The 27,420-nt window shown below is 53.5% G+C and overlaps 1 protein-coding gene across 3 annotated transcripts; it reads left to right on the top strand.

Moving 5' to 3' along the window:
• Positions 1–1,588: 1,588 nt before the first annotated feature.
• LOC102118628 (myosin-7) lies at positions 1,589–24,340 on the top strand. Of its 3 annotated transcripts, none has more exons than XM_005560872.5 (40): positions 1,589–1,629; positions 3,010–3,065; positions 3,518–3,726; positions 4,028–4,171; positions 4,460–4,616; positions 4,755–4,782; positions 5,399–5,507; positions 5,591–5,683; positions 5,787–5,850; positions 6,270–6,368; positions 6,606–6,709; positions 7,324–7,462; positions 7,892–8,010; positions 8,135–8,284; positions 8,569–8,739; positions 9,350–9,659; positions 9,938–10,005; positions 10,379–10,466; positions 11,167–11,284; positions 11,430–11,553; positions 11,836–11,972; positions 12,229–12,484; positions 13,062–13,304; positions 13,488–13,664; positions 14,795–14,940; positions 16,070–16,160; positions 16,865–17,254; positions 17,497–17,623; positions 17,807–17,925; positions 18,693–18,889; positions 19,413–19,596; positions 19,781–19,946; positions 20,107–20,231; positions 20,787–21,095; positions 21,286–21,489; positions 21,612–21,737; positions 21,843–22,118; positions 22,983–23,078; positions 23,192–23,326; positions 24,209–24,340. In XM_005560872.5, the coding sequence occupies exons 3-40, from the start codon at positions 3,526–3,528 to the stop codon at positions 24,224–24,226; spliced, it is 5,808 nt and encodes a 1,935-aa protein (XP_005560929.1). In that variant the 5' UTR covers positions 1,589–1,629; positions 3,010–3,065; positions 3,518–3,525; the 3' UTR covers positions 24,227–24,340. The 3 variants fall into 3 exon arrangements, with proteins under 3 accessions (XP_005560929.1, XP_045252136.1, XP_045252135.1); XM_045396200.3 differs by lacking the exon at positions 1,589–1,629 and adding an exon at positions 2,192–2,237; XM_045396201.3 differs by lacking the exon at positions 3,010–3,065.
• The last annotated feature ends 3,080 nt before the right edge of the window (positions 24,341–27,420 follow it).

The raw sequence follows: 27,420 nt of genomic DNA, 5'->3' as shown, positions 1-27,420 counted from the left end.
CCTTGCAGTTCATGGTCTACCCCCACTTGCCTGCACACCCCCCTTACAGCTGCTCAGTGTCCTCAGACTGTACCTTAGTGCCTTGATTACCAAGCAACCCCCACAGAGGCCTCTTCCTGGATTTTCCCTTCCCTGCTATGCCCCCCCCACCTTCAAAATGTACCTGCTGCACCCATCCCCCAGGCCTGCCTCTCTCCTTCCAAGCTGACAGCTAATCAGATGGATTAATCCGCATGCGCCGAAGAGCTGTGCTCGGAAGAAGGGGGAGATTTCACACCAAACCCTGCAGTGGTTGCCTAGACACGGAGCCAGTCAAGCTTGCACACCCCGTTGCTAGAAGAGCATGGCATTGGCTGTGTTCTGTGCTCATAGGCTGGGCCCCAGCTCCCTTTCTTCCGCTCGTTTGTGGCTGTTCCTCAGGCCTGCAGAGGGGAAGATTTTTCCTGTCCTGTCGCTCTGCCTCACTTGCCAGAACACTAGTTGCCTCCAGCTCTGGACAAAGGTCATCCCACCTGAGGCTGGGTGGGCCAGACAACAGCTGTCTTAGGGGTCTCCTTCCAGCTCCAAGCAGCTATATTATCTAGAGCTTTGAGAGGGTCTGTCTCTGGGCTCAGGCCTTTAGTACCTGTGGGGCAGAGCCAGGAACGTGAGTCAGGCAAAGGGCTCCAAACTAGGACCACTGCAGCTGGGTCCTGCCCTCTGCGCATAGGTGGTCCCCACACCTTTGGAATCCCAGCCCTCCTTTCCAGGCTACCCTCCGCAGGCCCGGCTCCACTCCCATCTGCTGAGGTTTCCCACCTTGAATCCTGCTGCCCCGATTAGCTGTATAACCTTAAAGAATGCACTGTCCCTCTCCATAAAATGAAGTGCTTGGACGGCTTGCTAAAGGCCTGTCTGGCTCAGAGGCTTGGTGACCTCAACACATCGCCTGCTGGTCCAAGGAAATCAGTGCCTGAGCCAGAGTCCCCATCTCTAAGCTCCATGGTTATTGTTCTTGCCACTTGGCTAGGAAACGTCCTTCCAGCTGCCCCAGTCTAGCCTCACCCTGGGGCCATGCCCCCAACTCTGTCCTACCCCTCTCTGCTGCTGACACTTAGCCCCTTCCCAGCTTACAGTTGGATACAGGACCTGGGCCAGGAGAGCAGGGAGGACACTGTGGAAATGGGGCCAGGCCAGCAGGGGCCTCAGGGCAGGAGACTGGAGGGGCAGCAGTGTCCAGGGCCAGAAGTGCCCTGCGGGAGAGCCAGGACTCTGGCTGCCTTGGTCTTGGTGGTCGTGGTCAGTTCCCTCTCCTGCCAGCTGTGGAATGTGAAGCCTGGCCTGGGAGATATTTTTGCTGCACTTTGAGCCACCCCGCCCCCTGGAACTCAGACCCTGCACACTCCATGCCATAACAATGACGACCACTTCCAATTGTTTCCTAGCTGGAGCGGGGGGAGGGGAGCACTGTTTGGGAAGGGGGGGAGCCTGGGGGAAATGCTTCTAGTGACAACAGCCCTTTCTAAATCCGGCTAGGGACTGGGTGCAGGTGGGGGTGGGGGTGCCCTGCTGCCCCATATATACAGCCCCTGAGACCAGGTCTGGCTCCACAGCTCTGTCCTGCTCTGTGTCTTTCCCTGCTGCTCTCAGGTAGGAGCGGGAGCTGGAGGCTTTCCTCTGGGATAAGGGGGCTCCAGGCTTAGGAAGGGATTCCTCTAGGAATAGCAAACTTCATGCAGGACTTCATGCAGTGTACCAGGTCCAGTCACTGGGCACACATGTGCAGGTCTAAACATGGGCGTATGTGCCACAGGAGTTCCCAGGGGAAGATATCTGCATCTGAGCAGATGGGACCAATATGCATTACAGGGTGTGGTGTGTGTGTGTGTGTGTGTGTGTGTGTGTGTGTGTGTGTGTGTACAAGCCTGCATAGTCTGAATGTGAGAGAGGGTACGTACCTCACTGACACAGAAATATCAAGTGGGAGATGCGGGTGTATGATCATGCCTGTGAATTAGGAGATTCCTTTGCAGGGAGGGAGAAAGGATGGTGGAGAAGGATTCTAGGAAGTGTGTATGCCTTCATGTGATTCTGTGAGGCCTGGAATGTGTAGCTACCCCTGTCCATGCATGCAGAGATGATTGTCTATGCGTCCAGGAGTCATGATTGTTATAGTGTGTACCCTCTGCAGAAGGAGCTCACAGGCACGGGGGTGTAGGATGTTCCAGGTCTTTGTGTACTGAAGAACACGCAGTGATGTGAGTCTACTTACGCAGCACACATCCTGAAATGTGCACATTTGCTGTTGAGGCATATGTGGCACCCTGGGGGTGGGGTGCGGACTGAGGTATGGGAAAGAAGCCTGTCTTCGTGTGAGATGCACGCCCAAGCAGCAGGCATGAGTGTTCATCAGAGGGCTTGTGGAGGGTGTTCAGCTACGTGATGGAGGTGTGTCTATGAGAGGAAGCCCACAGTGTCTTCTCTCTGAGAATGTCCACAAAGTCTGACAACAAAATGGGGACAGGATGGAAAAGAACTCTCTTTAGAGTCAACAGACTTGTATTCAAGTCTTGGCTCTCCCACTTATTGTCATGGGCTCTTGGACAGGCAAGCCACTTAACCTCGACTTCCTCATCTGTCAAATGGGTTGAAGACTGAGTAGGAGAATGTGCATTGAAGTGCTTTTAAACTGGAAAGTGCTCAACAAATGTGACCATTAGTTGTCTCTCAGATGGCTCAAAGAAAGGTACCACTAGATGGGTACAGGCAGGGGTGGGACCATCTCGGAGGAGTGAAGAGGATTAGGGTTCAGGGTGAGTTGACACCAGGCAGCTGTTAGAACTAGTTCTTGAGGAAAAAGGGAAAAGGGTTTGAAAAACAAGAAGGATGGGACCAGAGAAGTTGACCGCCCTTTCCAACTTGTTTTGGAAGAGGGTGGATGCTGAAGGATAGAGCCAGGGAGAAGCACGAAGGTGGGACTGGCCAGGTTGGGCACAGCCTGCCCTGACACAGCCTCTTCCCTCTCTCCAGGTCCCCTGCAGGCCTTGGCCCCCTTCCTCATCTGTAGACACACTTGAGTAGCCCAGGTAAGAAAAGCTGAAGCTAGAGCACTGAGAATCTAGTGAGACTGGGCATTAGAGCCCCAAAGTCAGACTATGGAACTCTAGTTTCTGCCCTGCACTGGAGAAATATCTTGGCTATCAGGAGCTCCTTACCTGTGGCCAAGGGGTCCAGGGACAGATGAGGGTCAGAGATGGAAATAGTTAGATTTCTGCTCCTACAAGGAGCTCAGGGTACTCTTCCTTCCCCTAGGAGAGCTCCAGCTTGAACAATAGTTAGTTGCTCCCTTTACTCTGGCAGGTTTGCTAGGCTGCTCTTCTGGTTAAAGGGTAACCTCAAAGATGAAGGGACTCACTGGTATCTCTTCTTGATTCTTGAGCATGGTGCTAGGTTTTGGGGCTCCCACTGAAGGGGAGAGCCCAGGGAGGGAAGGGGAGAGTGGGCAGATGGAAAGGCAGCCAGCTTCTGCTCACTCCAGGCACAGCCATGGGAGATTCGGAGATGGCCGCCTTTGGGGCTGCCGCCCCCTACCTGCGCAAGTCAGAGAAGGAGCGGCTAGAAGCCCAGACCAGGCCTTTTGACCTCAAGAAGGATGTCTTTGTGCCTGATGACAAAGAGGAGTTCGTCAAGGCCAAGATTTTGTCTCGAGAGGGTGGCAAAGTCACTGCCGAGACGGAGAATGGCAAGGTGGGTGTCAGACTAATGTGAGAGTCCACCCTGGCCACCTGCACACCTGGGTGGACACAGAGGGGAACACCCATGCCCCACCCTCACGTAGACCTGAGGATGGCCCCATTCTCCTTCCCTTTGGGGAAGAATCCAGACCCTCCAAGGAGCCCTGACCTTCCAAATCCCCCTGTCTTCTCCGTGAGATCCTGGTTCCTTCTCTCTTAAGCACTATTGCCCTGTCACTCACCAACTCCTAACCCTCTTGAGGGAGAAGGGAAAGCCCAGGCTGACAGGAGGGCCTGGATGGGGGCTCTTGCAGACAGTGACTGTGAAGGAGGATCAGGTGATGCAGCAGAACCCACCCAAGTTCGACAAAATCGAGGACATGGCCATGCTGACCTTCCTGCACGAGCCCGCAGTGCTCTACAACCTCAAGGATCGCTACGGCTCCTGGATGATCTATGTGAGTGCTGCACCTGGCCCCACCTCAGAATCTTTGTTCCTGCTCCATCCATGTCCACCCCAGGAGCCAAGAGTGTCTTCTGTTTGTGTCCAGGCAGGGTTACACTCTAATCTCATCCCAACATCCTTGGTTCAATTCCAACACTCTGGGGACTGGCATTACTCAGATAGAGTGCATGCAGAGTTTTTCCTTTCTCTTCTTTCTCTCCTGGGATCTTTCTCTAACTCCCAAAATCACCAGCCCTCTCCCTTTGCAACTGGCAAGTCACTGCTACTTTTCTATCCCCAGACCTACTCGGGCCTCTTCTGTGTCACCGTCAACCCCTACAAGTGGCTGCCGGTGTACAATGCCGAGGTGGTAGCTGCCTACCGGGGCAAGAAGAGGAGCGAGGCCCCGCCCCACATCTTCTCCATCTCTGACAATGCCTATCAGTACATGCTGACAGGTGAGAGGCCCCAGAAAGGTCTTCCTGAAGGGAACTGGGAGATGCCAGAAGGGAGAGGGAGAAGGTGAAGGAGGGGAGAAGCCCCACAAGAGCATTCTGTGCAGCTCCTGACCTTTCCTCCCCACCCTTTCCCCACAGACAGAGAAAACCAGTCCATCCTGATCACGTGAGTGTAGCTGCTACCCTGTTCCCTTCCAGAATCTCCCTGATCCCCGCCTCCAGCCCCATCAGGGATCCCAGGCCCCTAGGCATAGACTCAGCCTCTTTCCCCACCACCTCCTGCCCATCTCCTTCTCTTCTGACCCTTACCCTGACCCCTCTCTTTGATCTCCCTATTCCTTTCTGCTTTCCATCCCCTTCATGTTTTTCGTCTCCCACCTCCTTCACCCACTCTCCTCCAACTCATCACTCATTTATCCAGAAGCTCATTATCGCCATGTCTTCATCTCTTCCTTTCCTTTCCCTTCAGAAACATTTCCCATTCCTCCAGCCCCACCCACTTTTCCCAAAACAACCCAGGCCCATCTCTTCCATTTACTTTGCCCAGCCAAGCACAGGCTCAGCCTGCCCAAACCAGTGCCTTCTGGTGGCATCCTTCCTGGTGCCAGCCCTGACCTCTGTGCATCAGAAGACAGTTGTGGATTTTGGGTGCAGATAACCTGGCAACTTCTTGTCCAGGGCTCCTACTCTCGGGTAGACCCAGGCATTCTCTCCTGATTTGAGGCTTGTTGGTCTCCAGCAGTGTTGTTCACTGCCCAATAAGGCCCTGACTGTCTTCACAGCGGAGAATCCGGAGCAGGGAAGACGGTCAACACCAAGAGGGTCATCCAGTATTTTGCTGTTATTGCAGCCATTGGGGACCGCAGCAAGAAGGACCAGAACACGGGCAAGGTAGGCCTACTGCCTTCCAAGGTCCTGCACTGCAGAAAGGGAGGGGGAAGAGCTCTCACCTGCCTCCTTCTTGACCTCTGCAGGGCACCCTGGAGGACCAGATCATCGAGGCCAACCCTGCTCTGGAGGCCTTTGGCAATGCCAAGACCGTCCGGAATGACAACTCCTCCCGCTTCGTGAGTGGTCCCTGACCTTGGGCTTGGGACTTGGACTGGTGGAGGGATGGTCTCAAATATGAGCCTTTCCCAGACTCATCACCACTCTCTTCCATCTCTCCAGGGGAAATTCATTCGAATCCATTTTGGGGCAACAGGAAAGTTGGCATCTGCAGACATAGAGACCTGTGAGTGCCGTGAATCTGCTAGGCTCAGCCTAAGCTCACCCTTGCTCTAGACCATCTGGTCTTAACCTCTCTCTCTCTCTCTCTCTTCCCTCCCTCTGTTTTTCTCCTCTTTAAGTCTATGTCTATAGGTGTCTCTGTTTTCAGATCTACATACCTGTCTCTCTCTGAGATTTCCTCTGCATCTTTCTCCATTTCTGTCTCTGCATGGCTAGGTGTCTTTCTCTGGGACTTCTCTCTGAGACTATTTCTCTCCTTCTGGGTCTCTGTCTCCATCTCTCTGTGTGATCTCTTTGTGTCTGTCCAACTAGTCTCTCTGGCTCTTCCCTTCCCTCTGCCTTTTGCTTGCTACGTTTATCATTAATTTTCCTTGTGCCCAAACCCTAACTTTTCTTTCTCTCCTTCTCCCCGCCTGTTCACAGATCTTCTGGAAAAATCCAGAGTTATTTTCCAGCTGAAAGCGGAGAGAGATTATCACATTTTCTACCAAATCCTGTCTAACAAAAAGCCTGAGCTGCTGGGTGAGTCACAGCCACTGACTGAGACCAACTATCTCCATGGCAACCTGGTCCCCTCTCCTTGTGGCTGGATTCAGCTGGCATGCCCTGGGTTTCATGGCACTGCTGGATTCAGTTCAGTGGGATGTGGGGCCGAGCCAAGCCCTGTCCTGTGCTCCTCCTCAGGCCATGTGCTGTGGCGAGCAGCCTCCATGAGAGCCGGGGGCTTGTGTCCCTCCCTAACCATGTTTTTTCCCCTAGACATGCTGCTGATTACCAACAACCCCTACGATTATGCATTCATCTCCCAAGGAGAGACCACTGTGGCCTCCATTGACGACGCTGAGGAGCTCATGGCCACTGATGTGAGTGTGTGAGGACCCAGCCAGGGGGTGGGAGGATTGGCAGTGAGGGGCAAACAGGGGTCCAGAAGCAGAGCTAAGATGCTGGCCATTGGTTGTTTAAAGTGGTATGGATCTCCTGAGAGCCAGAATGTGCCCCGTGGTCAGGGTGTACTGGGGAACGGATGAGGTGAGACAGGACTGGCCAGTATTTGGTGTTCTATCAAACCAGGAAGGGCTGAAAGTCATGAGACAGAGAAGCACACAGCCAAGAAATAAGCATCACCAAGGGAGCAGGATGAGGAGGGAAAGCCATGCAGATGGCATGGGGCCGGAGGGCCTGTTAGGTGAACAGATGCAGACAGGTACGGAAGGCCAGGCAGGAAGCAAGTGTAGGGCCAGGAAGCATAAGTGGGTAACTCAGAAAAGCTGTGGCCACTGACATTGGGGCTGGGACTGGCTGACGTCTGCTCTGCTCTTGCATCTTCCATCCTTTGTTTTGGAGTTCCCCACTGGGTATGGGAGTCTCAGAACCCACAGGGATTAAGGAGACAAGTTTTCTCTACAACTTACAAGGGATCTCACTTACCCATCATACTTCTTTTTGGGGGGTCCACCAATACGGGGCCTCCCTACAGAACGCCTTTGACGTGCTGGGCTTCACTACAGAGGAGAAAAACTCCATGTACAAGCTGACAGGTGCCATCATGCACTTTGGAAACATGAAGTTCAAGCAGAAGCAGCGGGAGGAGCAGGCGGAGCCGGACGGCACTGAAGGTGGGAGGCAGGGATTCTAGGGGGCAGCTGTCAAGTAACGGAGGGCCATGTCTGCTCAGCAGTCATCTGTCTTTTTTTATTTTTTATTTTTTATTTTTTTTGAGATGGAGTCTTGCTCTGTTGCCCAGGCTGGAGTGTAGTGGCACGATCTTGGCTCACTGCAATCTCCACATCCTGGGTTCAAGTGATTCTCCTGCCTCAGCCTCCCGAGTAGTTGGAATTACAGGCATGCACCACCATGCCCAGCTAATTTTTGTATTTTTAGGATAGATGGGGTTTCACCATGTTGGCCAGGCTGGTCTCAAACTCCTGACCTCAAGTGATCTGCCCACCTTGGCCTCCCAAAGTGCTAGGTTTACAGGCGTGAGCCACCATGCCCGGCCAGCAGTCATCTCTTTACCAACTTTGCTATTTGTCTTTTCCTTCCAGAGGCTGACAAGTCTGCCTACCTCATGGGGCTGAACTCAGCCGATCTGCTTAAGGGGTTGTGCCATCCTAGGGTGAAAGTGGGCAATGAGTACGTCACCAAGGGGCAGAATGTCCAGCAGGTGGGTCCATCTTCAGATGATAATGGGTGGGCAGGGTAGGGAGACTGGCATGATGGGGTGGGAGTTTTCAAGTTCACTCTTCCCAATAACCCTGCTCAATATGGGTCTCTCCTCTACCTTGCAGGTGGCATATGCCACTGGGGCACTGGCCAAGGCAGTGTACGAGAAGATGTTCAACTGGATGGTGACACGCATCAATGCCACCCTGGAGACCAAGCAGCCACGCCAGTACTTCATAGGAGTCCTGGACATCGCTGGCTTCGAGATCTTTGATGTGAGTTGGGACCCCTGGGAGGGGGAGAACAATCACTCGCTCACTCCCACATTCAACAGCCATTTGCTGAGAGTCAGTTGTGGACCAGACACAGGAAGGCAGTGGGGACTGTGCGGTGACAGAGGCAGTCATTGTCCCTGTCTTCAGGGGAAGCCCTCCTCCACTGCCCTGACATGGAGGGGACCAGCCACGCCCTGCTGGGCTCGGGCACAGTGCACGGGCACAGCCCCAATGGCCACTCACACCCACTTCCTGACTGGTCCCACCCCTCATGCCCCCTGCAGTTCAACAGCTTTGAGCAGCTCTGCATCAACTTCACCAACGAGAAGCTGCAGCAGTTCTTCAACCACCACATGTTCGTGCTGGAGCAGGAGGAGTACAAGAAGGAGGGCATCGAGTGGACATTCATTGACTTTGGCATGGACCTGCAGGCCTGCATCGACCTCATCGAGAAGGTGCCTCTTTGGTCTCACCGCCTGAATTCTCCCTGCACACCCAACATGAACACCATAGACAAAATAGCAGCCTCTCTCCCTTCTGGGGAATATAATCTTGACAACATAAGGGGCTGAAGGATCCTGAGCCCTTGGTTCCAGAGCCTATGTTGTGTTGAGCACCGAGGACAGGGTGGCACCAGGGACAGCTGAGTTCCCAGGGGCTTGAGAGTGGACACATGGAGGATGGGCACCTGCATGATGACCTCCCACACCTGCATGTTTATTGGGCCTGGTTTATGCATCCAAGGATCAGGAAGTGTGAGGATGGTGTGGGAGATCATAAGAGTGCACCTATTTTCAACCCTAGCATCTCAGGAATCTGGGTGGTGGGGTGATATGTACAGTTTTGATAGCAGCCACACTCCCAGACTTTCACAAAGGTCCTTCTGTCATCAGACAAAATCCTCCACCTTGAACCAGTGCCAGTCAGTAGATAACTGTACTCAGAGCTGAGCCTACTACCTTAACACCCAGCGGGGCACCTCCATGAGCAAGTATTGATCATAGAGCAGAATCCATGTCCACCTGTGTGAAGGACACTCAGTGATGCTCTCCCCTGCTTCCTCAGCCCATGGGCATCATGTCCATCCTGGAGGAGGAGTGCATGTTCCCCAAGGCCACCGACATGACCTTCAAGGCCAAGCTGTTTGACAACCACCTGGGCAAATCCTCCAACTTCCAGAAGCCACGCAATATCAAGGGGAAGCCTGAAGCCCACTTTTCCCTGATCCACTATGCCGGCACCGTGGACTACAACATCATTGGCTGGCTGCAGAAGAACAAAGACCCTCTCAATGAGACTGTAGTGGCCTTGTATCAGAAGTCCTCCCTCAAGCTGCTCAGCACCCTGTTTGCCAACTATGCTGGAGCTGATGCGCGTAAGTAGGAACTGAGGCTCCCAGGACAGAGGAGCAGGGATTCTGCCAAGGTTCTGAGCTAGGTCACTTGCTACACCCCACTACTTCAATGTCAGGTTGTACTCCAAGGTTTACAGACTCAGTGGGATGGAACTTGGTGAAGAAACTGAGGCAGCCACATTGAAGGCCCTCACCCAAGGGCCAAATGCCAGCAAGGATGTAAAGAGGGGCTGTAATTCTTTACTCACGCCCTCACCTCCCCACACTGAGGCTTCTTTTGTTGACTCTCTTTCCTGCAGCTATTGAGAAGGGCAAAGGCAAGGCCAAGAAAGGTTCGTCCTTTCAGACTGTGTCAGCTCTGCACAGGGTGAGTGGGACCCAGCCCCAGCCAGCTCAGCTCCCCATCTGCCAACTCCACCTAGCCCGGCCCTTCCCTGCCTTGTTCATCCCCTACTCCTCCCGCTCCCTGTCTCCTTGGTGCATTCGTGACCATTTTCACTCCATCTTCTCTTCCTGTCATCTCCTGGCCTCTTCACTTATTTACTTCCCATCTCACTTCTCTCTTCTTTCCTTCCTGTCTCCCACCTCTCTCCTTATCTGTGTCTTCCCTCAAGGCCCCTTCATCTCTGTGGCTCCTTGAATTCTCTCCATCTCTCTTTTCCTTCCTTCTTCTCCTCTCTCCTTTCTGCATTTCTTTCTTGCATTTTCTTTACTTTTCTCTCTTGCATTTTTGGCCACAGGAAAATCTGAACAAGCTGATGACCAACTTGCGCTCCACCCATCCCCACTTTGTACGTTGCATCATCCCCAATGAGACAAAGTCTCCAGGTGAGGCCACAAACTCAGGCCAGCCCACTGCTTGGCATACAGCACCCTGGGAACAGGACCTCCTAGGGCATCTCCCTACCTACCACCACAGCGGTTTCCAAACCACGTTCTTCTCTCCCCATCCCCCATGAGGCCTCACAGGCTACCTCCCTCTCAGTGCTGCCTTACACTTGGAGTGTATAATAATGTGGGTGATGTGTAAAGCACTCTGATGTACATTACCTCATCAGTGGCCCTACAACCCCTTGGATAACTGGTTCCAACACAGAATCTTAGTTCAGCTTTAAATTTACCTGCAGAACTACTTAATCCCCTAATGAGACATATTCAAATTGTTAATCCATTTTTGGCTGATTAGGAGACAGAGGCTCAGGGACCTGAGTTCAAGAGCTGGCTCTGTTCTTGATCAGCTTAGTGGCCTTGGGCCAGTCCCATAATCCCTCTGGGCTTCATTTACTAATCTAGAAAATGGGATATATCTGTTCTGGCTACCACCTATGATAATAGGTATGAATCATATAAAAAAGGAATGTGAAAGCCTTGTGGTTAAAAATGTGGCTACAAGAAAATGAAACAAATAAAGGATTATTACTACCTGACTTGCTAAGATTACAAGCTAATCAGTGACAGAGACAGGATAGGAACCCAGAACTTCAGTTCAGTGTTCTCACAGACTCCTCCCACTTCCCTCCTACCACAGGGGTGATGGACAACCCCCTGGTCATGCACCAGCTGCGCTGCAATGGCGTGCTGGAGGGCATCCGCATCTGTAGGAAGGGCTTCCCCAACCGCATCCTCTACGGGGACTTCCGGCAGAGGTGGGTATGAGGGCGCCCCAGAACTCGTAGAATGGGGGAACCAGGCTGCCCTGGTGGGAATGAGAGTCTGCAGGTGGCCCTGGAATTCTGTGGGCAGAGCAGATCACTGCAGAGCATGGATGACTCTGGGCACTTCCCTCCTCAGGTATCGCATCCTGAACCCAGCGGCCATCCCTGAGGGACAGTTCATTGACAGCAGGAAGGGGGCAGAGAAGCTGCTCGGCTCCCTGGACATTGACCACAACCAGTACAAGTTTGGCCACACCAAGGTGAGGAAAGGAGACTAGTTAATTAAAGGAAAATATCTCTTGTGCATTGACTCCTCTCCTCATGATGCTTTTCCTTTTATAATCGTCTTAGGGAAATCTCTTACCTGTATGCTACCCCTCTCAGCAGCACATCTAGCACCACTCCCCTCACTCCAGCTCCAGCTGCCATTGACCTCCTCCCTGCAATCCTTTTCTAGGCTGTTACCCTTCCTAAGGTACTCCCCACTCCCTCTTTCCCTCGTACCACTCCCTAGTCATGCCCAACACACACCTTGCCTGCAGGTGTTCTTCAAGGCCGGGCTGCTGGGGCTGCTGGAGGAGATGAGGGACGAGAGGCTGAGCCGCATCATCACGCGTATCCAGGCCCAGTCCCGGGGTGTGCTTTCCAGAATGGAGTACAAGAAGCTGCTGGAACGTAGGTGAGAGATCTCAAGAGGAAGTTTCCGCTTCTCTGAGGCCCAGGCTGGTTCAGGGGCAGTGTCAGGAAAAAGAGCTCAACAGGTCTTCAAACAGAGAGACCTGCAGGAGGCGCTCACATGAACACATTGCAGTCACAGGGTCAGAGGGCCTCAGGGAGAGTGGGAGGGATGAAGAAAATGGGACATTCCCAAGGTTTCAGGACCTCAGGTAGGAAGGAGGCAGGAGACTCAGCACTCCTTTCATGGGTCCCTGCAGAGACTCCCTGCTGATAATCCAATGGAACATTCGAGCCTTCATGGGGGTCAAGAATTGGCCCTGGATGAAGCTCTACTTCAAGATCAAGCCACTGCTGAAGAGTGCAGAGACGGAGAAGGAGATGGCCACCATGAAGGAGGAGTTCGCACGCCTCAAAGAGGCGCTGGAGAAGTCCGAGGCTCGCCGCAAGGAGCTGGAAGAAAAGATGGTGTCCCTGCTGCAGGAGAAGAATGACCTGCAGCTCCAAGTGCAGGCGGTGAGGCTCCTGGGCTACTATTGGTTCTTCCACCCTGATCTACCTTCACCTCCCACAACCCTGCACCTCCCTGCACAGGGGCTCACTGTCTTGTTCCTTCAGTCAGAGGACTCTGGGCTCAACACTTCTAAAGACGTCCAAAGAGGTCCCCCCAGGAGGAGGAAAGGGCAGAGGGAAAAGAGCTGACTTTTAAAAGCACAGGCTTTCTACTTGGGTTCAACCTAGATTCACAGCTTAATACTTTGTGACCTTGGGCAGACCATGCATCATCTTTGAGCTTCAGTTTCCTCTAGACAGGGAATAAAGCTGTCCATTTCATTGAGCCATCAGATATAAGCGCTTGGCATCAGCAAATGCAGTTCCTGCCCTTTGTGGGAGGAGACCAGAGGAAGAGGTCCAGATGAAGACTTCTGGTTCCTTTCCTCTCTGCTCCCCTCCCCATACTTCTGAAGCTCTTGCCAACTGGGGATATCCTAGAGTTCCCGTCCTATTTGAGGGATGTGCCTCTCCTTCCCTCTACCTGCAAGAATGACAACTTTGCCCCCTGAACAGCCTCCCCTCTGTTCCTCACTCTCAGGAACAAGATAACCTGGCAGATGCTGAGGAGCGCTGTGATCAGCTGATCAAAAACAAGATTCAGCTGGAGGCCAAAGTGAAGGAGATGAATGAAAGGCTGGAGGATGAGGAGGAGATGAATGCTGAGCTCACTGCCAAGAAGCGCAAGCTGGAAGATGAGTGCTCAGAACTCAAAAGGGACATCGATGATCTGGAGCTGACACTGGCCAAAGTGGAGAAGGAGAAACATGCAACAGAGAACAAGGTAAGGGCAGCTCCCTTTGGCTCCAGCCCAGGTCTCCTCAGGACTCTCAGACCATACTGACCTTGACCCAGGTCAGCCACTCGGCATCCAGAGAGCAGGATGGACCTTGACGTGGAGCTCCCCATAGACGGCACCAAGCTGGTGACCTTTGACCCTAAAGGAGATGGGATTCTTGGTCGGCAGGTGAAAAACCTGACAGAGGAGATGGCTGGACTGGATGAGATCATTGCCAAGCTGACCAAGGAGAAAAAAGCTCTGCAAGAGGCCCACCAGCAGGCCCTGGATGACCTTCAGGCCGAGGAGGACAAGGTCAACACCCTGACTAAGGCCAAAGTCAAGCTGGAGCAGCAAGTGGATGATGTGAGTAGACAGAGTTGTGGGGCCTAGATATGCCATGTCCATCTGTGCCCAGAGGGGTGTGTGTGTGCGTGCGTGTGTGTGTTTGAAGGGAGGTGGGGTTAGAGGATGTTAATTTTCCTGATATCTTTCTAGAAAGGAGCTGGGGAATGAAAAGTCAGAGGTGGTGATCAATTCTGAATTATGTATCTAATCTCACTGGTATGATCAATAATAGAGATGAGTTTCCTTATTAAATTTAAGTTCAATCCCAGATATCTCTGCCTTTGACACAAGATTTAGAGGGTCATCTCATAAGAACATGATATATTTCTTTGGAAATTTTGTGAGGCTCTCCAAGAAGAATTTTTGAAATTCCAATATTTAAGGTAGAATCTGATCGTTATTCCTTCTGATGCACATATGTCTGTTGACTCACTTATCACTCTGTATTATAATTATTTAAGCTTCTATCTCAGCCATAAGACTACAGGCTTCTTTTAGACAGAAACGGGTCTATTCAATTTGGGGACTGCAGTGCTTAGCACAGAGCCCAATGCCCAGTAGGTGTTTATAGGATGCTGAAAGAATGAATACTGCAGCCGGACGCAGTGGCTCATGCCTGTAATTCCAGCACTTTGGGAGGCCAAGGCAGGTGGATCATGAGGTCAAGAGATCGAGACCATCCTGGCCAATATGGTGAAACTCCGTCTCTACTAAAAATACAAAAATTAGCTGGATGTGGTGGCACGTGCCTGTAGTTCCAGCTACTCAGGAGGCTGAGGCAGAAGAATCCCTTGAACCAGGGAGGCAGAGGTTGCAGTGAGCTGAGATCACACCACTGTACTCCAGCCTGGTGACAGAGTGAGACTCCATCTCAAAAAAAAAAAAGAAAGAAAGAAAGAAAGAAAAAAAGAAAGAATACAGCTTTGGGGTTTCATCCCACAATCATTCATTCCTTTATTTATCAAATATTGATTGAGCATCCCCTATATCTAGGCAATCTCACAGTCCCCTAATAACATCTGGTCCACTCTGGGGAAGGTTTCCCAAGTCCTGAACTCAGAGATTTACCAAGTCCTGGGGCAACTGAACAACAGAATCACCAAGTCAGGATGCTTTGCCTACTGGGCCTGGCTCCTTCTCTCTACCAGCTGGAGGGATCCCTAGAACAAGAGAAGAAGGTGCGCATGGACCTGGAGCGAGCGAAGCGGAAGTTGGAGGGCGACCTGAAGCTGACCCAGGAGAGCATCATGGACCTGGAGAATGACAAGCAGCAGCTGGATGAGCGACTGAAAAAGTACTGTGTTCCCTCCCTGCTGTCCTTCCTCCTCCCCAGCCCATAACAGTACAAGCAGACACAAGACAGCCATCCTCTGAGGCAACAACCTCATGCAGCCTCCACAAGCAGAGTTGCAAACCATGGGAAAAGACCTCCCACACAAGGGCTTTCCTCCCTCAGTCCCATATATCAGGGTTAGTTAGATGGTCCTCCCTGGCAAAAAGTCCATTGTATCCCTTAAGTCCTTTCTTCTTATTAGGCACTCAGTGGGAATGAAAATAACAGCCTTCCCCCTTTATACGCATCTCTCTTTGGAAACCAGTTCCTTGACATGGAGGAAGGCTCCACATGAGAGCCTCTTAGGAAAGTCCCTTCGTGGCTTTCCACAGAGAGCCCACAGGGCACCAAGAAATGCCCTCACACTTAAGAAGTCAGAGGATCAGGGCCATTTCTTTGTTTTGCTTAATTTGTCGTTTCAATTCTTAGTGTAAGTTCTTCCAAAATGTATAGACTTTCCAGAATTGGTAAACAGTGAGCTTGCAGAACATATTTTGATAATTGAAGTTCTTATGGTGTTTCAGGCTCAGGACTTTGAGAGGCTTTGAGAATCATCATAATCTACATCCTCTTCAAGTTTGTGTTTGCACAGGAATCTTCATACCTTCCCAGGCACAGAATGTGTTGAATAAATGAATAAATACATGATCCTATTTGATTCTCAAAACATCTTTTAAGGATGGTATCTTTAATTTCACTTTACCAAAGAGGAAAATAACTTTCAGAAAGGTTAGCTGAGTTACCCAAAGCAACAGTGACAAATTAAAGACCATCAGAGCTAAAAGGGACCTTTCAAACAATCTAGTCCAACCCCCTCATTTTACAGACGAGAAAACAAGGACCAAAGGTGGGAATGTCCTGTAGAGCCCAGGCCCCATCACCCTGTCTACAGCACTCCTCCCATTACGTTCTTGTTGCATTTCAATCCTACCACAGGTATTACACCTCCAGGGATCCTATATCACCCCCAGAAGCTGTTTTTCTAATGAAATCCTACTCTTTAGCTGTTTCATTACCATTTTCAACCACTGGTGGACCTTCCTGAGGCCCCACGAGTCTTCCTTACCTTGCCATCCCTCCTTCCCCACAGGAAAGACTTTGAGCTGAATGCTCTCAACGCAAGGATTGAGGATGAACAGGCCCTCGGCAGCCAGCTGCAGAAGAAGCTCAAGGAGCTTCAGGTGAGGTCTGGACACCCTCGCGGGATGCTTAGTCCCTGGGCTGGTTCTGTTTCCCCTGCCCCCTCCTCTAGGGTGTCCTGTTCACAGCATTACAGGAACTGATTATGTGTCCTTGGAGGCAGACACGCAGCTATCACAGTGTCCCCATGGATACATCCAAAAGGGGCGAGGTGATCCACAGCCACCCCGAAAAGGTCACAGGCCAGGAGGGCAGAATTCCTGGCTTCCTGTCTCAGCTCTGCCTTAGTTGGGTGACCTCAGGGAGCCCACTCCAGATCTCTGGGTCTCCATGCCCTCCCCTGTTACATGGAGGTTTTTACAGGCTCCTCAACTCTGATGGCATGACTTTCCTTACTCTAGAGCAGAAGTTGTGTTAGATCTTTAGTTGTCTGGTCATTTTCAACTTTTCTTATTTTTTTATGACTAAACTACTTAAAATATCCCCAGAACACAGGTCTCTGTCCATCTTTAAGAGCAAGTTTCAATCACTTTCCTTCCATTAAAGAGCATGTAGACTATCAGGCCCTCGCCCAAAGGAAGGCTAACTCCGCTCTTCAAACCATCTTCCCCAAATCCTCCCCACCTCTCTGCTGGAGGAGCTAAACTGACTTGCTGTTCCAGAGAAGCCAAGAGCCTTTTAGAACCAGGTGGAATCCAGTGGAGGGGTCCAGGCGGTGGGTCTGAGCCTTTTGTGTCTGACCCAGGCACGCATCGAGGAGCTGGAGGAGGAGCTGGAGGCAGAGCGCACCGCCAGGGCTAAGGTGGAGAAGCTGCGCTCAGACCTGTCCCGGGAGCTGGAGGAGATCAGCGAGCGGCTGGAAGAGGCCGGCGGGGCCACGTCCGTGCAGATCGAGATGAACAAGAAGCGCGAAGCCGAGTTCCAGAAGATGCGGCGGGACCTGGAGGAGGCCACGCTGCAGCACGAGGCCACGGCCGCCGCCCTGCGCAAGAAGCACGCCGACAGCGTGGCAGAGCTGGGGGAGCAGATCGACAACCTGCAGCGGGTGAAGCAGAAGCTGGAGAAGGAGAAGAGCGAGTTCAAGCTGGAGCTGGACGACGTGACCTCCAACATGGAGCAGATCATCAAGGCCAAGGCAGGCTCTGCTCAGCCTCCCCTCCTCCAACTTCCTCCTCCCACCTCCACTTTCTGCCCGTGTCGTCTCTCTTCCTTCATGGTTCATTTTCCCACTTCCCTTCCGCTGCCTGGTTCTCCCATTCCCTCCTTCCTTCCACATCTTCCTCTTCCTTTCTCCTTTAGTTGCACCCCTTACACTCCCTTCATTTGCACCCCCCTCTACCCCCAACATCCATCATATAACTCTCCTTCCCTTCTCAGGCTAACCTGGAGAAGATGTGCAGGACCTTGGAAGACCAGATGAATGAGCATCGGAGCAAGGCGGAGGAGACCCAGCGTTCTGTCAATGACCTCACCAGCCAGCGGGCCAAGCTGCAAACGGAGAATGGTGAGCCTAGAGCAGGGTCTCCATGGATCCTACCACAGTCTCCCCAACCTCCTGAGCCGCTCCAGCCTCCCGCACACGCCAATACATGCATTCAGAGACACAGAGTCTCTCCAGAGAATGGGGCCTGAGGGTTAGGGGAGGAGGTGGGGATAGGAGTGCTGATCTAGAATGGTACTTCCCCAGGTGAGCTGTCCCGGCAGCTGGATGAAAAGGAGGCACTGATCTCCCAGCTGACCCGAGGCAAGCTCACCTACACCCAGCAGCTGGAGGACCTCAAGAGGCAGCTGGAGGAGGAGGTTAAGGTAAGGGCTAGACTCTGGCCACCTGGCCCAAGCAAGGAGCACACTGACTAGCCTTGCATTGACATCACTTCCCTTCCCAGGAATAAGGCTGGCTATAGACCAATTGTTCTCCAAGAATTCTAAAAAGAAATCATAGCCCAAACCCTACCACATGCCATCTACTCCCCAGGCTGAGGCCCTCTGCTTTTGCTGCATCCCCGGGCGGGAGGCTAGGTGTGAGAAGGAGGAGAGGAAATGAACTAGGGAGGCATGAGATGGCTTTGCCTAGGCACAGCAAGGGGATGTAAGGACTGCACAAATGGGTCCTGGGATTCGCAGGGGAATCTGCAACCTGGAGAAAGAAATTAAACTGGAGCCTATTCCTAGCACTTTGGTGGTCTCATGAAAAAGAAGAAAGAACATGAGTTTTAAAAAACACCAGGGTTCAATACTAACCTGCCTCTTACAGCTCAGTGATCTTGGGGAAGTCCCCCAACCTTTCTGAGCCTGTTTCCCTCTCCCCAACCAGGTAAAATGGCAGCGATGATGACCATGTCTGGTGTGGGGAGGAGCTCAGGGCCAATGGCCATGAAACTTTTCTTAAATAGTTCACTGCCATATTGGCATTATTTGTTATTAGCAAACAGTAAACCATGCTAGGTCCACCAGGGGTTTGGACATAGATGAGGCCAAGGGACGATGTTGACATTGGGGTGAGGAGAAGGGCAAGGGTGGGGTTGCTTTATGGAGAAAGCTGAGCCCACCTCCTGGTGCCCACCCCTCCCCAGGCAAAGAACGCCCTGGCCCACGCACTGCAGTCAGCCCGGCATGACTGTGACCTGCTGCGGGAGCAGTATGAGGAGGAGACGGAGGCCAAGGCTGAGCTGCAGCGCGTCCTGTCCAAGGCCAACTCAGAGGTGGCCCAGTGGAGGACCAAGTATGAGACAGATGCCATTCAGCGGACTGAGGAGCTTGAGGAGGCCAAGTGAGTTCCGAGCAGCCTGACTTCTGGCTGAGGCCCCTTTGCAGGCAGGACTTGGCCCAGCCCCAGCCTCAGCAGATCCCACACAGGAGATGCTTAGCTAGTGTTTGACAACATAGGAGGACTCTGTTCCGGCCCCACCTCCTTCTCCTCTCAGGGAAGCTTTTTGCTCGAATTATGTTTCTGATCCGAATATAAGACGAACAAAAGGTTTGTCTGAGGGCAGAGTGCTTCCGTCTGGGGCAGGGCACTGTGGCAGGGAAAGGCAGTGGGGAGGGCTGAGGAAACCCATACTTCCTCCATGTCCACAGCCCAGAGGCTGGCCCAGGGTCAGAAGGTGCCTTGGTCTCCACACCCTGCTGGGATCCTCTGCCTGCCATTCTCAGCCCCTGGGACCTATCCTCAGGCTTCTCCAGCTACACTTCTGAGTTTTCAAGGATTGTCTTCTGGAAGGCTCATATTGTTTCTTCTTGTCCCCATCCACACCCTCCATCCTCCCCACCCTCTCCCACCTTCCCCTGGGCAGGAAGAAGCTGGCCCAGCGGCTGCAGGATGCCGAGGAGGCCGTGGAGGCTGTTAATGCCAAGTGCTCCTCACTGGAGAAGACCAAGCACCGGCTACAGAATGAGATTGAGGACCTAATGGTGGACGTGGAGCGCTCCAATGCTGCTGCTGCAGCCCTGGACAAGAAGCAGAGGAACTTCGACAAGGTGGGCCCTGGGTGAGGGCTGCAGCCAGCATGCAGGGCAAGGGGGCATGAGGGGTCCAGTGCGAGGCCAGAGCTGTCCCCTTTGAAGGCGGGGGAGGAGGGCTGAGCCCAGGCAGGTCCTGAGACAGACCCTGGACATGGGGCTGAGGCTGGGGGGCTGAAGACTGAGCCATGTTCCCGGGCAGATCCTGGCCGAGTGGAAACAGAAGTATGAGGAGTCACAGTCGGAGCTGGAGTCCTCACAGAAGGAGGCTCGCTCCCTCAGCACAGAGCTCTTCAAGCTCAAGAACGCCTATGAGGAGTCCCTGGAGCATCTGGAGACCTTCAAGCGGGAGAACAAGAACCTTCAGGGTGTGCTGGGGGCCCGAGAGGTTGGGGAGGGGCTGCACTGGCAGTGTCCCCATATGGTGCCACCCAGGGGCTCCAAGAGGGGTCTGGGCAAAGAGGCATGTCCCTCCAACTCCACTGGACCTCAGCAGCCCTCAACCAAGTTACCGTGTTCCCCACACAGAGGAGATCTCCGACTTGACTGAGCAGTTGGGTTCCAGCGGAAAGACTATCCATGAGCTGGAGAAGGTTCGAAAGCAGCTGGAGGCCGAGAAGCTGGAGCTGCAGTCAGCCCTGGAGGAGGCTGAGGTGTGTGTGTGTGCAGGGCATGGGGTGCAGGGAGCTGAACTTCAGGCTTTTGGTCCCTGTTCTCATCCCCCGCTTTGTCTGCTTTGTTCACTGTCCCATCCCCAGAGCCTAGGACAGAGCCTGGCACATAGTAGGCACTCAATGAAGATTTGTGGAGTAAATGAATGACCAGTCACTGAACTCCCTTCATATAAACATTTTACCCATTGCATCTTAGCCGAGTTTCCCATTTCCACACACCTCCTGGTTCCCACCTCTGCCTGCCTGTTTTCTTTTATACTCTATACCTGATTGCCTCTGTTTCCTTGGCAACACCTTTCTCTTCATTTTCCTCCTTGTCTTCATAGCTAGCTCTCCCCTGTGAGGGCCTGAATCACCTTTCCTAAGGTTTATTTTTATTTTCTCTTAGATTCTCTTTTCCTCCACCTCCTGAATCTTTGACTGAACCACTTACACCACTCTTGAACTCACTTTGTATCCATGATTAGTGAACAGATCCCCACTCTGCCCTGTGCCCTGACTGTCTGCCTGCATCCCCTCCCCACCCCTTCCCAGGCCTCCCTGGAGCACGAGGAGGGCAAGATCCTCCGGGCCCAGCTAGAGTTCAACCAGATCAAGGCAGAGATCGAGCGGAAGCTGGCAGAGAAGGACGAGGAGATGGAACAGGCCAAGCGCAACCACCTGCGGGTGGTGGACTCGCTGCAGACTTCCCTGGACGCAGAGACACGCAGCCGCAACGAGGCCCTGAGGGTGAAGAAGAAGATGGAAGGAGACCTCAATGAGATGGAGATCCAGCTCAGCCACGCCAACCGCATGGCCGCTGAGGCCCAGAAGCAAGTCAAGAGCCTCCAGAGCTTGCTGAAGGTACACGGGGACAGGACATCCCCTCACCCAGAGGGGACTGGCCTCCACGTGGCCCGAAGAAGCAGTGGTGTCTCAACACAGGCACCAGATTCCTCCTGACCCTGGGTCACTGCAGGGACCTCTGACAGGTGCCCTCAGTGAAGGGCACCGAGGCTGGCTCCCTACTCATGCCCACTCTCCTGATCCTCAGGACACCCAGATTCAGCTGGACGACGCTGTCCGCGCCAACGACGACCTGAAGGAGAACATCGCCATTGTGGAGCGGCGCAACAACCTGCTGCAGGCTGAGCTGGAGGAGCTGCGTGCCGTGGTGGAGCAGACAGAGCGGTCTCGGAAGCTGGCAGAGCAGGAGCTGATTGAGACCAGCGAGCGGGTGCAGCTGCTGCATTCCCAGGTGAGCAGCTCCCCTGCTCATTCCTGAAGGGAGTACAGGCTGGGACTCAGCAAGCAAGGCTTGAGAGCTATGCATAGATGCTCAATGCTTTTCGTGCTCTGCCCACCCCTCCCCCAACCCAGAACACCAGCCTCATCAATCAGAAGAAGAAGATGGATGCTGACCTGTCCCAACTGCAGACCGAAGTGGAGGAGGCAGTGCAGGAGTGCAGGAACGCCGAGGAGAAAGCCAAGAAGGCCATCACAGATGTGAGTGCCCCCCTCCACCCACCCGATCCAGATGTGTCTCTCCGTGGGCTGGGGCGTGAGTGTGTGACTTGACCAGACCATGTGCCACCTCTCTCCTGCACACAGGCCGCCATGATGGCAGAGGAGCTGAAGAAGGAGCAGGACACCAGCGCCCACCTGGAGCGCATGAAGAAGAACATGGAGCAGACCATTAAGGACCTGCAGCACCGGCTGGACGAGGCGGAGCAGATCGCCCTCAAGGGCGGCAAGAAGCAGCTGCAGAAGCTGGAAGCGCGGGTGCGGGAGCTGGAGAATGAGCTAGAGGCAGAGCAGAAACGCAATGCGGAGTCGGTGAAGGGCATGAGGAAGAGCGAGCGGCGCATCAAGGAGCTCACCTACCAGGTGCGGTGGGCGGTGACTCCAGGCAGAGCCCTGGCACCATGACCACGGTGACAGCCAGCTAAGGAGAATGAAGAGTTTGCTCTTAGCCTCTTCCAGGGCGAGGGTGGGAATGCAGCCCCCATTTCACTTTGCCTAGCCCTGCCCCACCCTGAATGTCCCCTAGCTCAGAGGTCAGTCTCTGAGCCTCCTGGCCTGAGCTCCATCTCAACACCCACCCTCAGCCCATCCCCAGGAGACACACACAGAATTCCAGACAAAGCTCACCTAGCACAGCTCACCAGCGTCACCCCCAACAGACACCAAAAACACACAATCCCATTCAAACAAGCATCAAAACTTTTCCATTACCCAAGGCAATGTGGACTCTAGCTTTCCGAGGTGTTTTCTAGAATCAGACTCTGAATTAGAATTTGTTTCTTTTCCAATCCAGGATGTCACCATCCCTCTAAGCACACTTTGTCCTTAACCTAGATTAAGTCAGTGTCATCTGCATTGCAGCCCAGGAAATTCCATCATACTCATAGCCCCAAAGTCACTCCCAGCACATGCTGAGGTCCAGAGCAGGGGAATTTATGATCCATGGGGTCCCCGGACCCTGAAAAACCTGCTCCCTGGAGCACTGCACACACACAATTTTGTGTATAGTTTCAGGAGTCCCACTAGTTCTTTGGACTTCTTCCTGGTACAGATCATTTAAAATATTTACACATATCAGGTAAGAAATTATAAGGAGAATTCAAGTGTTCAGTGAGGATCAGAAAGTAGAATTGGGTCAGGATGTCAGATGAAGCAGGGCAGGGCAGAGGGGATGCTACCTTCTATGACTGTGCCATCTTCACCCCCTGCCTATCCTCTGGCCCCCAGACGGAGGAGGACAGGAAAAACCTGCTGCGGCTGCAGGACCTGGTGGACAAGCTGCAGCTAAAGGTCAAGGCCTACAAGCGCCAGGCCGAGGAGGCGGTGAGTGACCCTGATGGGGACTAGGTCCAGGGGAGGCATAGGAGAGCTCGTCCCCCAAGCCAGAGGTCAGAGAACCCAGGCCCCCTCTCACCTCATGCTCCCACCTCCCGCAGGAGGAGCAAGCCAACACCAACCTGTCCAAGTTCCGCAAGGTGCAGCACGAGCTGGATGAGGCGGAGGAGCGGGCGGACATTGCCGAGTCCCAGGTCAACAAGCTGAGGGCCAAGAGCCGTGACATTGGCACCAAGGTGGGTCCCTCCTCTGGGCTTTGCTAGTCACCCCCATAGCAGGCATACCCAGACAGAGCACCCTCAAACCAGGGATGCTTCCTTTTCATTTATTCCACACAATTGAACCACACAACCCCAGAGGCCAAGGTAATTGGTAATTCAGTTCTGTGTGATTTCTAAGATTCTCCTAGCTCCAACTTTTTTTTGTGTGTGTGTGTGTGTCTCACTCTACCACCCAGGCTGGAGGGCAGTGGCACAATCTCGGCTCACTGCAACCTCCACCTCCCAGGTTCTCCTGCCTCGGCCTCCCAAGTAGCTGGAATTATAGGCATGTGCTACCATGTCTAGCTAATTTTTGTATTTTAGTAGAGATGCAGTTTCACCATGTTGGCCAGGCTGTTCTTGAACTCCTGAGCTTGTGATCCACCTGCCTCAGCCTCCCAAAGTACTGGGATTACAGACGTGAGCCACCACTCCCAGCTCAGCTCTAAGTTTCAGTGGCTCTGGGAATTTCAGCCCTAGGGTGGTCTGCCATCCTAGAAGACCCTAATTTATATACAACCTGTATATCCCAATTTTCCCCCAACTGCTAGTTTCCAGTTCCCTCCCACCTAATTTTGTCCTACAATCTTGTAACTCAAACCTAAAATGAACATCCCAGAGAACCCCCTTGTTCTCGCCCAGGCAACTTCCCTCTGGCCAAACCCAGAACCCTACCCTGCAGAACTTGCCCCCTGCACATCGATCTCTAGAAACACATCTGCTGCTGCCACAGGGGCTTCCACCTGCCCACACAGCAGGCCTCCACCATCAGACCCCTCTCACGTTTCTTTCCAGTGCCCCATCCCTGCCCAATACCATCTCTCTAAGGACTAATTGGACTTTATTTCCTTTCAAAAGGGCTTGAATGAGGAGTAGCTTTGCCACATCTTGATCTGCTCAGCCCTGGGGGTGCCAGCGAAGCCCCATCCTGGAGCCTGTGTAATAGCTCCTTGGGAGGAAGCAGAATAAAGCAATTTTCCTTGAAGCCAAGATCATGACTCCAGACTCTTCTTCACTGCCCTGGGGACCCCGGGGTGGGGTCTGGACTAGGGGAGGTGGAAATGCAGGGGAGAGGGGGAAAATTCAAAGGCCTGGCCTAGGAGGGCTTCCTGGAGCAGCACTGAAACCCCCTTTCACTTCCTCCAAACCAGCCAAATGCAGCAGAGGCGACACCTCTCCTCCCAGCCTTCTCTCCGGTCCAGCTGGGATTTAAAGATTTAGGGAGACCCCTAAAGTTCACCTAGAGCACCCTGAGCCCATCTACTGTGGACCTGCACCCCAGCTTCCATCAACCCTGCCCCCAACCCACTACCATGGATAACGCCCGGGGCTGGGCAAGGGGTGGCAGTTCGGGGTGTGGGTGCTGGCCAGTGCCCTTTCTGAGCCCGCAGAAGTGTGAACCACTGGGCCAGGTGAGGCAATGTTGCCTAAATGCCAGTCCCAGGTGAGTCTCTGAGAGTACACAAGGACTCACAGCTGTAGCCCACATCCCCTTACAAATAGAGCCACCACCCTCTGCAGCCACCTCCAGAGGCCAGCGCACCCCCTCCCCCACCACAGCTGGTAGAAACACACTCTCAGCCCACCTGCAGTCCTCCTCAGCTCCTCCCAGGGCCGAGTCCCCTTGGCCCAGGGTGCTCCCTTCTTCCCACTCATTTCTTCCCATTGTAATTCCCATTACCAAGCCCTTTGTCCTCTGGGCTTGTGGGAAGATGGGGTTCTCTCGGCCCATTTATGGCAAGTCTTCTTGAGAGGAGGCAGACAGATGAGGGACTGGGGAAGGTTATGTGTGAGCAGGACTCCAGGGAGACGGAGGGAAGGGATGGCTCCCCAGAAGGTCGGGAGGTGGAGGAAGGGATAAGTCTCCTCCAACTAAACAAGTTCAGCCCCTTTGGAGTTCCTGCCACAGCTGGGTTGCTTAGGTGGGCCTGGGACTGTGGTCCACAGAGGGCAGGGGCTTGGGAGGCACTGGGGCTGTCGGCCCCACTGGGAACCTGGGAAGCCATGGTTCAGCCCTGGACTGGATCTCCCCCAACCCACCAACTCAGAGCCCACTCCTGCTCTGTACCCGGCTCTGAACTCTGAGCTCTGACTGTGGCAGTCAGGGCAAGGGCCCTATGCTGGAGAAGGAGAAATCAGTACTGGACAATAGCAGGCGATAGCAGAGGAGAAAAAGGGGGTAGGGAGGGGACAAGAAAAGATCTGAGAGGGTGGCAGTGGACAAAGAGATTGAGCAACCAGGGGACAAGGTAGCCACAGGAAACAGAGACAAGGAAAAAAGATACAGGAAATGAGGAGGCTCCAGAAAGATCCACAGGCGCCACCACCTTTCTCCTCCTAGCCGCCTCCATTCTCCCTCCCTAGGCCAACCCAGACAGAGCACCCTCAAACCAGGATGCTTCCTTTTCATTTATCCCACTCAATTGAACCACACAGCCCCAGAGGCCAAAGTAATTCAGTTCTCTGTGACTTCCAGGATTCTTTTCCAGCTCTAACTTTTTTTTTTTTTTTTGAGACGGAGACTCACTCTGCCGCCCAGGCTGGAGTGTAGTGGCACGACCTCGGCTTGGACCGAGATACCTAGGGCCATTCCTCTGGCTAGGAACAGACTTCAACAGCAATGAAGAAACAACTAGAAACAAAGGAGAGGACCCTTGAAAAGGGAGCTATGCAGAGAGACCCAGGGCACCTAAGCAACCAGAGCAAGAGAGACTGCAAAAGATACAGATCCTTCGAGAATGGCCAGGGGCTGGACGCAGGCCGCAGGGTTGAGAGAGGACTGAGAGCCAAGCCAGGGAGAAGGAGGGGTGCTGAGGGGGATGGGGAGAGAGGAAAGGAGAGGGAGCCTTGGAGGGAGAAGCTTGAAGAGCTGAGGGCATTGATCCCGAGTAAAAGAAAGAATCCTGGGTCACTTGCAAATGCAAGGAGAGTCAGGAAGGTGCAAGGAGATTGGAGAGAGGAGGAGGAAGAGCCTGGAGCAAGATGTGGAGGCCCAGAGCGAGAGAAGAGGCCAGCCTGGAGAAGGCAGAGCCTCATGTTAGACCCTGAGCTGGGCAGAGATATGGGTCAGGGAGAATCGGAGGCAGGCCCCACTCTGAGATGGGGAAGCAGGCAGAGGGAATGAAGGTGAGACATAGAGACAGATGCAATGGGGAGCCAGGCAGAAGAGAGGCAACCTGTGCCAGGGAGGCCAGCCCTGCCTCCTTGGCACCCTCACCTGTGGCCAAAGCCTCCATCCCTGTCCTCATACGCCAGGACTCCCAGCAGAATGAGGAGCTCTTTCATGGCAGCTGAGGGAGGACAGAGAGCAGTATGTGAGAGCCAGGGAGAGAAGTAGCCTGGGGAAGGGAGAGGACAGTACAGCAGAGCAGACAGGGGCAGGGCCTGGGGCTGAGCGAACACCTTCCTTCCTCCTCCTTCCATAAAGCGGGGGACTAACCCCCCCCCATCTCCACTACCCGCTGCCCTGCCACCACCACCTATACCAAGTGAGGCCTGCTCAGAGCACAGGGTTCCCTGAGGACAAAGCCTGGTCTTTGTCACCTGGACCCGACCCAGACTGACCTGGTGTTCTCAGCTCCTTATCATGTCCCCAGAGCTATGGGAACCAAGCAGTGACGCACTGGGCCATGGGCTAACCCCCTGGCTCGAATTCTGGGGCCTCGAGTAACCTAGAGCTGGGGACAGGTGGCCTGCATCCCCTGGGGGTAATGATTTGGCATAAGCACCTGCAGGAGATGGGGATGTGGGGTCAACTCAGGTCCCTCCAAGGACACTGAGAAAAGGTCCAAATGCCCTGGGGAGAGAGGTGTGTTCCTGAGCCCAGGAATGGGGCAGCTGCGTCCTAGGGAGCTAGGGAGCTTGGGGAGAGGCCACATCTTAATGGAAAGTGCTCCTGCCCAGAGAAGCTGACCCCTGTCTCCCTACCCACCTCCACACCCTAGAGCTATATTGAGAGGTGACAGTAAACTGGTGGGAGGGGGGCTGGGAGAGTGTTCCTGGGTGTGAGGGTGGGGGGAAGCCAGAGCAGGGGAGTCTGGCTTTGTTTCCTGAACACAATGTCCACTCTT

Source organism: Macaca fascicularis, chromosome 7 (assembly GCF_037993035.2).
Source record: "Macaca fascicularis isolate 582-1 chromosome 7, T2T-MFA8v1.1".
Taxonomy (NCBI): Eukaryota; Metazoa; Chordata; class Mammalia; order Primates; family Cercopithecidae; genus Macaca; species Macaca fascicularis.
Note: the sequence above shows the minus strand (reverse complement) of the source record. Positions and strands in the feature narration are given on the sequence as shown.

Coding starts and splice junctions, on each gene's coding strand:
- LOC102118628 (XM_045396201.3), top strand. CDS start 3,526: ATGGGAGATTCGGAGATGGCCGCCTTTGGGGCTGCCGCCCCCTACCTG. Junction 8,285..8,568: donor CTGGCTTCGAGATCTTTGAT/GTGAGTTGGGAC, acceptor TGCCCCCTGCAG/TTCAACAGCTTTGAGCAGCT. Junction 11,554..11,835: donor ACAAGTTTGGCCACACCAAG/GTGAGGAAAGGA, acceptor CCTTGCCTGCAG/GTGTTCTTCAAGGCCGGGCT.